Source organism: Corvus moneduloides, chromosome 11, assembly GCF_009650955.1.
Source record: "Corvus moneduloides isolate bCorMon1 chromosome 11, bCorMon1.pri, whole genome shotgun sequence".
NCBI lineage: Eukaryota > Metazoa > Chordata > Aves > Passeriformes > Corvidae > Corvus > Corvus moneduloides.
Window position 1 is genome coordinate 20,901,983 of NC_045486.1, and position 13,431 is coordinate 20,915,413.

At 46.3% G+C, this 13,431-nt stretch overlaps 1 protein-coding gene across 1 annotated transcript in view; it reads right to left on the bottom strand.

Annotated features, from left to right (window-relative positions):
• Positions 1-1,765: 1,765 nt before the first annotated feature.
• The window catches only part of WNT7A (Wnt family member 7A), a 36,544-nt gene continuing 24,878 nt past the window's right edge, over positions 1,766-13,431 (bottom strand). Inside the window, exon 4 of the mRNA XM_032120936.1 lies at positions 1,766-5,991. Coding sequence (XP_031976827.1) covers positions 5,512-5,991 — 480 coding nt within the window. The 3' untranslated portion in view covers positions 1,766-5,511. The remainder of the gene's footprint in view (positions 5,992-13,431) is intronic.

Genomic DNA, 13,431 nt, shown 5'->3' on the forward strand with positions numbered 1-13,431 from the left:
ATTGGGGAAGGCCAAGAAGAATAATCCTGAGGTTTTTTAATATATATAGAAAATACTTCTTCTTTTTTTTTTTTAAGTAAATGACATATATTCCAGTCCTGTGTGATGGCATGATGGTCTAACACTACTGCCTGCACCAGATTTTCTCTGTCTTTCTCCACTGACTTCTTTCTCAAGGTGATGAGTATTTAACATTCTCTGTAGGATTTAAATAGCTTCAAAAATACGCTGTATGTGATGTCCATGGTGCATATTTCCATGGGCCCATGTGCAAAAGAAAAGCTGCTAGGTAAAAAACTTAGTGTGAGAAACAACTCACAAAACAGGTTTCTTGCTGATTCAAGGGAATAGATGCTTGGACTTGGCTTGATCCAAATGAAATTGCACTGTGGCTGTGTAGCAAGCGGGCAGGCTGAGCTTTGGCTGCGATCTGTCCATTCTGCCAAGCCCTTTCTGTTCCCCAGTGGACTCAGTGGTGTGCCTTCCGTGCACTGATTTGTTCAGGGGTTTTCCTTCTCATGCTTTTTCCTCTGTATTCCAAAGATTTCTGGGTTGCACCCTGTCTGTTACAGGCCCTTAGTTTCTTTATCTTTCAAATGTCTTTTTCTGTCTCCTAGCTAGAATTATGGAACATCCTAAATTGGAAGGGACCCTCAGGGATCATCCAGTCCAGCCCCAGGCCTTGCACAGACACCCCAAATCCCACCCTGGGCATCCCTGGCAGCGCTGTCCAAACGCTCCTGGTGCTCTGGCAGCCTCGGGGCCGTGCCCATTCCCTGGGGAGCCTGGGCAGTGCCCAGCACCCTCTGGGGAAGAATCTTTTCTTGATATCCACCCTAACCCTGTCCTGGCCCAGCTCCAGCCGTTCCCCCGTGTCCTGTCCCTGTCCCAGGGAGCAGAGATCGGAGCTGCCCCTGTGCTGCCCCTCGGGAGGAGCTGCAGCCCCCGCTGAGCTCTGACCTCAGTCTCCGGTTCTCCAGCTGAGCAAACCAAGAGCCCTCAGCCACTCTTTGTACGGCCCCTCCAGACCCTTAAACATATTCATTGCTCTCCTTTGGACACTCTCTAAGAGCTGTAGACCTTTCTTATATTGCACTGACCAAAACTTGAGACAATATTCAAGGTGAGGCGGCCCCAGTGCAGAGCAGAGTGGGACAATCCCCTCCCTGGCCCGACCGGCCATGCTGGGCCTGGTGCCCCCCAGGACAGGGATGTCCCCCCTGGCTGCCAGGGCACTGCTGGCTCATATCCAACTTTCCATCCACCAAGATTCCCTGCAGTTCAGACTTGGAGACCTTCTTGCTCCATCAGCTTCTTTGGTTCCAAGCTGGGGACGAGGGGCAGTATTGGTTAATACGCACACTGGGACAGTCACAGTGGGTATTTCCTCCTGTCTCTTATAATGACAAATGTGAAAATATTGTCAGAAATACTTATGCAGCATCTTAATTTGAATTTGTGCACCCTGACTGCAGTCTGCCACGTTTCTCTGTTTAACAAATTGATTTTAAAGTGTGGTCAGTTAAAAACAGTTTTGCAATCCACAGGAGAGTTCATTAAGAGCCTTGTGCAATAAGGTATGCAGCCATTATTTGCCTTTTCTAAGTTACTGTGTCCCCTTACAATAACATTACCAAATGAGCCACTTAAGAGTACATTTTAAGGATGTTTTCAGTTTAATTATCACTGTTGAAAGACATATCTCCATTAGCTTTGTGCATATATGGCAAAGAAAACTTAATGACTGACTGATCCATGTTTTATGTAAGTGCTTCTAGTATCAAGCTGCATGAATTCAGGTTAGCTGTCCTTTTAGAAAGGCCAACAGGTGAAGTCCTTAAAACTTACTTAGGAATCCTGAGGCAGAACAGCTTCATTTCCACAAACTGGGGTTCCACTATGGGATGAGGAAGGGAGACTCCATAATTAGCAGCTTCCCAACTTGCAGCCAGGCTTTTTCCCTTCTGCCTCCCACTCCTGCCCTGCTCCTGGGCTGTGTTTCCTTTCCAGCCCCATCCAGGTTCTCCCCGTGCCCAGCAGCGCCACGCTCCCCTGGCAGCACACATGAAAAGATGTATTTTCCTTGGAGGGCTGCATTGTCCTGCACTTGTGTGCATTTCAGTGCTGTTGTGTGGCTCTTCCCCACGTGAAAACAGAGCTCTTCTATCTCCGAGCACAAAGCCCAAACTGTTGTCAGGGGGAGGAATAGCTACAAACCAGTAAATCTTCTCCCTTCTCCTGGTTATTCTCCGTGCCATTCAAGCCCACTTAGCGAATGACCAATTAACTCCAGGCTCATGGCACATTCTGATGGGCCAAACTTCTCCTAGCTGGGATGACACAGCTGAATTTCCGAATACTTTCTGGTTGAATGCAGCATTTGGTTTCCTTTGCTCTTTAATTCATAGTTCCCCAACTGTTATTTCAGTTATTAAACAAACCGACATTTTGTTCCTTTTTTTCTCTCCATTTTCTCACCAGCAATATTGTAAAATATAGGGAAAATGTGTACCAAATTGAACTCCTTGTGCATCCAGTTTTTTATTATTGTGAGTAAAACTGTTTAAAGATATTTGTCCTTCAATAATTATTCTGCTAGCTGTACATGGCACATCACTGCATACGGAAATTTACAGGAAGCAGGAGTTTTACACATTAATTTTCTATGGTAAAAACATGCTGCAAAAGTAATAATTTGTAAAGTAACTCTAATCAGTGAAGAGAACACAGTTTTAACTATGATACGGTATTCACTAAATCAAAACCCAATACAAACTGGGGGGGAGATTCCAAGAGTAAAAGTTAGATCTGAATTATTAGACCGTAATACAGAGTTGTAATGAACATCCCTACTGTATGTGGCTGCATTTTATATCTTGTCATGTGGAATTTAGAAGGACTAAAAGCAGTGACTCAATGACCAATAAAAATTTGCTTTTATACTGACAAGTCCTAAGTTTGAAAGTAAATTGCATTAATAACTTTATTTTGATACCCCATTCTGGTGTCTGAATTGAACAAAAATTCTATTTTGCGTTAAGTGGCAGGTCTGCAAAGAAACTGCATTAACCCTGACTATCCATTGCTAGGATTAGGTACTGCATGGGCTTGTGTTCTGAGGTAAATGTATATACAAGGAGTGAGTTAAAACCCGAGTCCTAACAGGTGGGTTGTCAAACTTTGCAGCATCTTTTGTGATGCTTCTGTTCCCCTTCCCAGAAATTCTCTGTTTTCACAGTGCTAGGTGGGAGTTTTGCCTGAGAAGGATCAGTGCACACAGGGCAGACCTGTCCCACCTGCTCCTGGTGGCACCTGCTGCTGTGCAGGGAGTCAATGACACGTTCCCATCGCTGAAGCCTCGTTAACTGGGGACATCCTGCAGTCTGGAAGGAGGAGAGAATCTGATCTGTCCCAGACAATGTGCAATATCTTCTGTAATGCTGGGCCATGTTTCTTACCCAGCAAAAAAGAGTGTTAAAATTAGAGATATTATTTTATCAATCACAAATTAGTTAAGCAGGAGGAACAGAATTATTCTAAATGCAGAGAAATATTTACCACTCGAATGTCTGAGGAAATCAGTAGTGATGAAAAGGAAATACCATAAAGGGAATGCAAAACAGCTTAGTTGGGCTCTGAAAAATAAGTGAGCAGTCTTTAAATTTGCCTCTTTAAACTTGTCCGAATGTTTTTCTGGAGTTTTTGGGCTCTGGCCTTTTTGGGGGGAAAGAATAATGTAAATGCCAAAAGGAGCTGGACAAAAAGTAAGCTTTGTATCCTATCTATGAGAATCAGACGATGTGTGTCATGCAAGTTATTACAGTCACAGTCTACAGTCTTCCCCTGATGGAAATCAGATTTGACAGCAGCACAATGCAGAGGTTTAACTGACAGCACACACAGCACATTTGTGAGTCATAACGCCACAGTTTAATGACTGATGCATGTGGGAAGCTAATTCGGATTTTTTTTTCTTGAATGGGATAAATGAGCATCCAGTTAATACCAATCATGAATTCTAGCCATGTGACAAAATTGATGCTACATACCCTGTTCTTGTTTTGCATATTCTGCAAACTGAGCTGCAGGAAAAGAGCCAGTTTATACACACATCCGGAGAGAAGGTTCATTCTGCTTTCTGACACATCCACCAATTGCAGCTGAATGCATCCAGCTTGCTGCTGTTGTGTTCACAAACTAATTACCCTTTCTCTGTTAAATAGCCTAAGAATTACAAATTGTATGCCTGTTTTGAGAAAAAGTACAGGTTGAACAAGCAGACGTAGTATAAATAAAATATTTATATAAAAATAGTCTCTTACAAAATATACTCTCTTATCCTATGGTTGATTTTTCCAAAAGATGGAATTTTGTCTGGATTTTCTTATTTTTAGACATATTCCAAACCGGATTTTATTAATGCTTCTTTCTTTAATCGAAGAAAAAAAAAAAAAAACAAACACAAAACTGGTAAAGATTTGTAACCCCTACCACTCCAGTTTTGTTCCAGACAACTAGCAGCAAACAGGAGGAAACAAACAAACAAAAACCCCAAATACAGTGTGTTTGTGTATGTACATATATATAAAGATGCCAGCTTTTGTCCTCAAATATCCAGTACTGTAGAACACATCCTGCAAGTCCAACTAATAGAAATATCCTAGTCAAGAACAATATATACAGCTCCAGTTTTTCCTTGCTGATCCTACAAAATTATTCCACAAAGAAAGCCAGCTATCTACTTTAATTGCAGAATAGTTCCAAAAAAGGTTGGTAAAGTTCTTTTTTTTAATTAAATAAATTAATATTAGTTTTATCTGAATAAATTGTTAAATATTGCTATTATTATGCCCAAGTGTCCCAAATCCCTGTGCTAAAATCTGCAGCTCACACACACACACGAGAAAGGCAGATAAAGCAGTGTCTACAGAACCCTTCCACAGTTCATCTTGCTGCAGCAAGTGCTGAGAAGTGGAAAGAGGGGCAAGACCAGTAGAAGCTTTTCACCAGTGTAGAAGCCTAAATCTGTGCCATCCACACACTCCCTCGGGCAATTCACAGGGAGGCTCTGGCCATCCCATCCTGTGCAAAGCCCTTTTTTAGGGACTTCTCCCCGACCCCTCCCTGCTCCTTGCACACAGAAATGTTTGACCATCTCTTTCCCAAACCGAGAGTCAGTTGCCACACCCAGAGGTTTCTCCCTGGCTGGTGTCTCTCTGCAAGGCAGTCAACGCTTCTTCCTTTCGAGGTGCAGGCTCACCGAGATGATCCTTTTCTCTCTCTTTTGTGTGTCTGGTGGCCCGGGGTGGGGTTTGTTTGTTTTTGTTTCTTGGCTGACTTTATAAGAGTCTGAAATGTGTATCCACATAAGCAACGAAACGTGAGAAGAGAAGAGAGGGCTCCATTCATCAGCATTTCTTCGGGGAGAGCAGCTCTTCCCCACAGTTCCGTTCAGGTACACTGAGTGCATGTGCAAATGTATCCCAGGCTGGGAGGAGCCCGGGCAGGGGCTCACTTACAGGTGTACACCTCTGTCCTCTCGCTGCACGTGTTGCATTTCACGTAGCAGCACCAGTGGAACTTGCAGTTGCACTGCCACACCCGCGAGTACTGGTGGGTGTTGTAGCCGCGGCCGCAGCACATCAGGTCGCAGCCGTTGGACTGCTGAGCCGTCTTGTTGCACATCCTGCCCTGCGTGCCCACACTGCCCGTGACCGGGTCCTCCTCGCAGTAGTTGGGGGATTTCTCTATGTACACCAAGTCTGTATCCATGGGTTTGCGATAGGAAAGGGGCTTCTTGATTTTGAGGAAGGTGGGGCGCTTGTTGCGGCTGGCTCTGACGGGCTCCACCTGCACGGCCTCGTTGTACTTGTCCTTGAGGATGTAGCCCAGCTCCCGGAACTTGGGCAGGGTTGTCCAGCAGGTTTTAGTGGTGCAGGATCCCGAGACCCCGTGGCACTTGCACTCTAACTTCATGTTCTCTTCCAGGATCTGTGGTGGGAAGAACAAAGAAGGATGCGTTAATACCAGAGAGACTCTCCGCAGAACACCAGGGCTCTCTGATGGACACCGGGTGACACTCAGGGACAGGTTGGTTCTGCAGTGGGAGCTGCCACCAGACACAGGTCACACTGTTGTCCCAGGTGGCAAATGCTCATCAGTATGAACCAGTTCTGCCTGCGAAGCTGATTCCCCTTCTGCGCTGCGAGTTCAGCAGGGAGGATAACTCTGCCTAACCTCACAGCCAAGGGACCAAAGCTAAAATGGGACCCTCCTCAGCCACAGCTTTGCTCCAACATGATTGCCCAGTGCTTCATATTTGTCCGGTCTTGCAATGTTGGGCACAGGGCAGTGAAATTAGGAACTGGCAGAAAATCACACCTTTACATGAGATGCCCCTCGCAGAATGCTTGCAGAGGTCAACAAAAGGGACCACAACTTTACTTTTGTAAACAAAGGTTCAAAAATGAACTGCGCCTCAGTCCTTGCACATGAAAATGACATAAGGTGGAGCAGGAGAGGAACAAACAGATAAGCTCTATCAGTGCCCATCCCCCTGTGGGTTTCACATTGATCAGCAGTGTAGAACAGATGATTATTTAGTCATACAGCCATCAGCAGTTCTAAATGTTACAACTTAATGCTCCAGTTTGGAAATCTAAGCATTACTTTTGATACACCAGAGTCAAGCACACTTCTGGAAGGTCTGAAGTAATTTGCCTCCTGTCACACGGAGCACACAAACACCACAGCCACTTTGCAAGAAAACTTGCAGGGGTCTGTCTTAGAGCATAAAGGGTGAATATGAGGAATCGGTTTCACATTTTGTCATCAATTCTTGTTAAAAAATTTCTACTGCTTTCATACTATAAAGCATCTCAAACACCTCAACATCACGGCTCTGTCCAGCCTGTCTTGTGTCCTCTCCCTTGCAGGGGTCTCTCATGCCTGAGTTGTCACTACTTTCAAAGACAGTAAGCTTCATCTTCCCTTCCTTCAAATCCCTTGAAACTCTGTCCCTGTATCTTCCCCTGCTGTTTATCAGCCCAGTCTTTGCCAAATAAAACTGGAGACCAGCTTAGTCCCTGCTCTGTGTCCTGAGCCCCACAGCTGACCGCAAGCAGCAGCGACATTGGGATCACGCAAGCAAACACACCTAATTCCAGCAATTAATTTACCACTGGCCTGTACTTGAAAGAGGCCATAATAATTTTGATGATGAAATTCTGCCTAACCTGGCAGAGAACAGCACTGGAAAGCCCAGCCAGAGGGATTATCAGGGTTCAGGGAGTGGCCACATAATTTTTCCCCTGAGAAAACCCAGCTGATCCATGCAGCTCCAAACCTGGGCAGCCGGGAAGGCTGGAGGGAGGTCAGTGATATGGAAGTTGGAAATAACCCTTTGTTACAGCCTCTCCCTTCAGTTCTGGGTGTTTGGAAACAGCAGACACTGCCACTGGCCATTTTCAGCAGAAAAATGCCTGCACTGAAGGAGCCAAGTCCAGCTGCAGGGCTGGACATGTGTGTGGGGACCTCGAGCCTAAAACCGCAGTGGGAGCTGGGGGTGGCAAGGAGAGAGCACTGATCTCTCAGAGAGGAAGGTGTCCCTGCCCATGGGATGGGCTTAGAACCAGATGAACTTTAAGACCTCTTCCTATGCAAATCATTCTGTGGTTCTATGAAATAGCTTTATTTTTATTTTAGTCTGTGAGCAGATTGTCAGCACACGTGGTCTGAAGACAGGATCACAGCCCTAGAAAGCACAGGTCCAAGCCTTTGACACAGGTGAACTCAGCACATGCTAGGCCACGTTTTGTGCTACTGGTTTTAAATCAGTTCCTCGTGCAAACTATCTAATGACTGCCCTAAAACTCAGATGTGAGAAACTTCCACATTCGGATCTACACCTTAACTTCTGCTCAAGCTTTGGCTTTATCTTGTTATCTTGAGTTTCTCTCTCAGCCACTGCATACTTCTTTTATTGCTCACTCATTCATAAGGCAGGACACTTCGAAGATAGATGAGGAGATGGAAAAGGAGTTACAGCACAGAAACCGGAAAAATAACATAAATTCCTTTAGCCTCATTTGTACCTTTTTAAAAGCTCTCTTTTTTTAAATTGAAACTAGCCAGGGATACATTTCTCAGCCCTAATTCAATCACTGCCCTTGTAGAAAGGGCTGGCCTTACATCCTGGTACGATGTTCAAACTTGCAACAAAATATTTCCAGCTCGCCTGCAGTGGGGATCCGCCAAATTGGCTGCAACATTAACACAAAACACATCATGTGTCATCTATCCAGGCAGGGGCTTTTTCCCGAAGTGTAGTTAAGTAGCCTAAATTGCCTTTTGGTTTATTTCATTACCATCCCCTTTACAGCCAGCCCTCTCTGAGGAATGAGCGCTCCTGGGCGAGGAGCTGAGCCAGCGGGCTGGGCTGTGTCCAGTGTCCCGGGCTGGGCTCCTGCTCCGGCCACACCACGCCAAGCACAGCCAGCCCTGCTCGGCAGGTCTCAGCTGAGCCTGGGCACGGGCACTCGGCACAGGAAGGTCTGGTTTTGCCTGAAGAGGAGTTTGAGCGATACCAGCCGAGCCCCAGTGCCAGGGGTCCTTCCCAGAGGTCCAAAAACACTTGGAGGGGGACGGGAAGGAGCAGAGGGATGAGAAAGTGCTACTTCATTGTTCTCTTTTCCATTTATTGTTTCTGTACTTTCCTAAGGTTTGCTGGCTACCTCTCCCTTTCCTTCTGCACTTGTCAGAGGTGCCAGGGGTTCCAGTCCTCCCTGCTGGAATCCCTCTGGCACATCTGCCTCATTTAGGTCCCTGCACTCCGCCGCTGAGCTTTCCCCTCCAGGTCTGCCCCCTCTGACCCAGCCTCTCCACCTGTGCCTCACAACCCCTTCTGTTGCTTCTGCTCTTGCCCACAAATCCATCCTCCTCGCTGGGCTCTCAGGGCCGTCTTCTGCAAATGCAGCAAGCGACGAATTGACTCCAGAGCCTGCAGAAAATGGGCTACGTGGAACTGGAACTGTCTGTCCTCAGCAAAAGCAAGCCCTGCCACGGTGATTTGATAGCTTTAGTGTGCTCTGATAGCGGGTGCTTGGATTATTTGTTTCACACTGAAATATGTGCATGGTGGTATTTTAACACTATCGTATTATTCCAGTACCCTCTGATGAATCAGTGCCTGTCATATGGGATTCTCTGGGTAGGGACAGCAGGCCACAGTCTTTTCCTTGGTTTCCATGAGCCAAAAGCAGCACCCTTCCCTTTAAAACTTGGTCTGTGATAAAACCAGAAACCCTTCTTCACCTTTTATATCAGGATTTGTTTCTTTGAAGGGATTATCCAGCAACTCATACTTTTTACACTAGATTAAAACTTTAGGTACGTTACAGACTGACTTTTCCTAAAATGTAAGAGCCTGGAGGGCACAAAATTTAAATCCCAGATCCCCTATTTCTTACCAAATGACTATATCCAGCTCCATAAGCCATGGGAAGTAAATCTGTATGCACCAGTGAATGCTCTGAACTGGATTAAACGCAGACAAAGAGCTGGAGTTCTTTTAGCTTTGTCCACTTTTTCTTTGAGCTCCTACAGCAAACTGTCAGTACTTGTTTCTCCCTCTCTCTCCCTTTGCCATTTGCCTCTGGGAAATAGTTTGTGTGGGGAGAGCTCGGGCTGGCTCTCCCTGCTGATGTTATCTGCAGATGCAGCACCTTTGGGCACTGCCATTAGGAGCACAACAAGTTTTCTCTCCCCCTTTAGTTCTGCAGGGAATCTGTAGGGTTGGCCATGTGAGGGTGGCAGCTGCAGCCTGGGAGCTGCAGGGGCTGGCTCCAGCTCCGTGGTCCTGCTGTGGTCCTGGAGCTGCCTCAGCCAGGGGTCCTGGGGGGTCCCACCCTGCTGTGGGGGCACATGGAGAGCTGGTTCTGTGCCTGGCGTGCTCAGAAACACTGCTCACACCCAGGCAGGCTTTTCTCAGCTCAGGGTCTGCCCCTGAGTTGCTCAGTGCTATGTCCTGGGTTCCCAGCACCCAAACCAGCTGAGTTCCCAAAGGATCCCACATTTCCATGCCCGTGGGGTCAGGGACTGCCCAGCCCTGGCTCAGCCACCAGAGCTCTGCAGCCCTCGATGCCAAAGCTGTGCTGAAGGACCTACACTGAAATCTGGAAATCATCCCACCCCCAACAGGATTCCCATGGAAATGGGATCAACGCACGGCCAGCCCCACAGGGCCTGGGGCCAGGGACCCTCCACTGCTGCAGCCAAAATAACCCCGGCCCCAGCCTGCATGTGAGCCCAGGTAATTAGTGAGACACAGACTCTGACTCCTGTCCCAGCAGGGCCACGATCTTGCCTAATTTTGCCTGACATCAGATCACCTGGGTCAGGAAATGCCTGTCTCCCGCAAATGTCTGCACACACACCTTCACTAAAGGTCAAGGAGAGCACAACTATTGACAAAACGAGTGGGATTTTCACCACAGAAGAACAACGCAGGGTTTGGAGAGAGGCCACAACGTTCCTCTGGGCTGGGGAGGGCCACGGACAGGTGGCCCTTTCAGCTGGTGGAAGGTGAGGGTTTGTGCTTTTTATTATTACAGAGGAAATGGCAGCTCCTTAAATAAGACAAAGCTCTTCAAACTTCGGGAATAATGTTGAGATGCATTTGTCTTTCTATTGAAAAGGATTCATTGAATGAAAATAATGTTTTTAAGCTACTAGAATAAAGCCATGTCTTATTTAGTCTTTCCACAAAATAACTTGAGAACCAAGTCATGTGTAGAGCAACTGGCAGAGAGGTGTAGAGTGAGACCAGAAATGGAAAAGAGCACTGGGTGGATGTGTAGCACTGACTGGACAGACAGCAAAAGGAGTATGTCTCTTAAAGTTACTAGGAAATATCTCTGCCACCTGTTTTATCCAAGTTTGAGATCAATCTCAAAAGGATGCTACTGCTTAGGTAACTTGCAGGACTGTTCCAGCACCAAAGCTCTGAAGTGTGAGGGAAGTACAAGCAATACTTGGTGCTTTTTGATTGGAAAAAAAAGAACAGGAGACAGCACAAAAAAGGAAACCCTACTGCCAGAGACAAATCCTATGGAATCTTTAAGAAATGTAAAAAACTGCATAAAAACCACCCAAATGCAAGTTTAAAATTAGCAGAGGCGTACTTAAGCAGAAAGGATGGAAAATATTCCCATCAGTGGATGGCCACCATCTATACACACAGAGCTGCTGTCGAGTGTGCTCTGTAGAGCACATTTTGCACTGATACCCTCTGGCAAACTGACTGGGATGAGCTTGGAAACGATTGTGTCCCACACTGAGTGACTCATCCAGACAGGCTTTGATACCTCGCTTGAACATCTCGTGAAGATCTTATTAAGCACAGCCAAAAGAATTTTTTTCCTCATGTTTTTGATAAGCAAATCTGTTCAAAAGAATATCTGAAGTCAGTATCAAACAACTTTGCTCCTGAGCACCATGAGCTGTGACTGCCCCAGAAATCCTCCTACCCCAGGCAGGCTGAACCATTTTTCTTGTTACAGGAATTTTTGTGTTTTAAATAAAAAAACGAGTGGGGAATCACCACAGCACGTGACCTACATCAATCAAACCACCTTTGCACTTTCCTTGGAAAAAGGAAAGGTGTCTCAGGAAAATCAGGCAACATGCTGCTCTGAGGACTGATTATGAAGAGAGCCAGGAGCATTCTGATAAACGCCACCCTGCTGCAAACACCACAGCTGGGTGGGATTTCCTGGCACCAGCATCTACCTTCATGAAGGGATATCCCGTTTTAAAGAGCAGAAAAACTTCTTCCAGATTTGAAGGCATGATACCCTCAAAAATGAAGACTTCAGAAATTTTATACTCTCATAAGTTCAACCTTTTGTGTCCTATTTGTGACTTTTCTCCATGCCACCCAAAGCAGGAGGTTCCTTTCATTTCTTATATGCCCTTACATAGAGTTTCATATTTATTTTTGTACTTTCTGCCTGGAACATTAGCTGCCCTTTACTCCACCATAATGAAAAATTGATCATATGCAGCAATTATTTTGGAAATGCAGCTTCTGTTTCCACAGTATGTCAAACAAGTAAAGAACAAGTGTTAGTTAGACTTTCTGCATGCTCTCAGTGCTCACGCCCTGCTGCCAGCACGTGCAAACAGAGCGAGATGTTCTCCTCTTTCCCTGGGCAAGTTGTGTTGTTTAAATCACAGAGCTGGTGCCCTTCAGTCACTAACAGTGAGCAGAATAGCAAATGAGCAAGAGCAAGGCCAGTAAAAGCAGAGAGGAATGCAGCAAAAAATATTTTCTCCTGCATATTTTTCTTATACTTCTGATAACCTCCATGACTTGCTGTACACTAAATCAATTTATCACCACTTCGGGGTCCAGAAAATAAATTTCACAGAATGCTTTTATAGCTGTTATTTTTGAAGAATAGCTGAACTTGGGACAAAAAGGACATAACTGGTTTCAAAAGGTGAGATTTAATGAGATGGATTCTCACATGACCTAATTAATGCTCTCCTCAAACCATAAGTCCTGGCCCTTGCCTTTTTTCATCTGTAGGAACTGCTCTGTGAAATGAAACAAGGTGTCATAATACCTCAGAGCCACAGAAACATTTAGGGGGGAAAAGCCCTCCCAGACCATTGAGTCCAAGCTGGGCCCAATCCCCACCTTGTCACCAGCCCAGAGCACTGAGTGCCACCTCCAGGGTGTCCTCGGACACCTCCAGGGACAGAGACCCCAAACCTCCCTGGGCAGCTCCTGCCAATGTTTAACAACCGCTTCCACAAAGAAATTATTCCCGACAATTCGAGTTCTTCCTCATCTTTCTGTCACTGAGGGTTCCTCCCAGGAGAACACGTTATCTGCCACCGTAGCTGCTCCTGGGATAATCTACCCAAACACTCTTGGTTTCCCAAAAGTAACTGTGCAAGTGGGTTCCATGAATGTGGCTCGGGCTCTGAGCTTGCCCAGTGCTCAGCAGTTCTCTCTGAGTGCTCTGCTGCTCTAATCAAGCTTTATGAAAGTCAAATGAGGCTCTGAAGTTTTTATTTATCTCCATCAGGATCCTGCCTGCAGAGACAGTGGGCATGATGTGGCTGCCCCTGATGTTGACAGCTCACCATCTGTAGGTGTTTGAGAGGAGTGACACCCCTGAAATCCCCTCTGCCCGGTGGGGTCAGGCCCTCCTGCCCAGGTCTCCCCAGGTGCTCTCTCCTCTCCTCCCTCACCCTCTCCCCTTCCCACCGTATCTGATAACAGCTGCAGGACCCTGGTACCCCTCACCTTCTCACCTCTCTCCTGAACACATTCCCGTTCTCCCCAGACAGAAGGGACCTGCCCTCTCATCTCTCTTTGGTCATCAAAACTCAAATCAAAGCCATGAACTCCCGAGCTGCAGC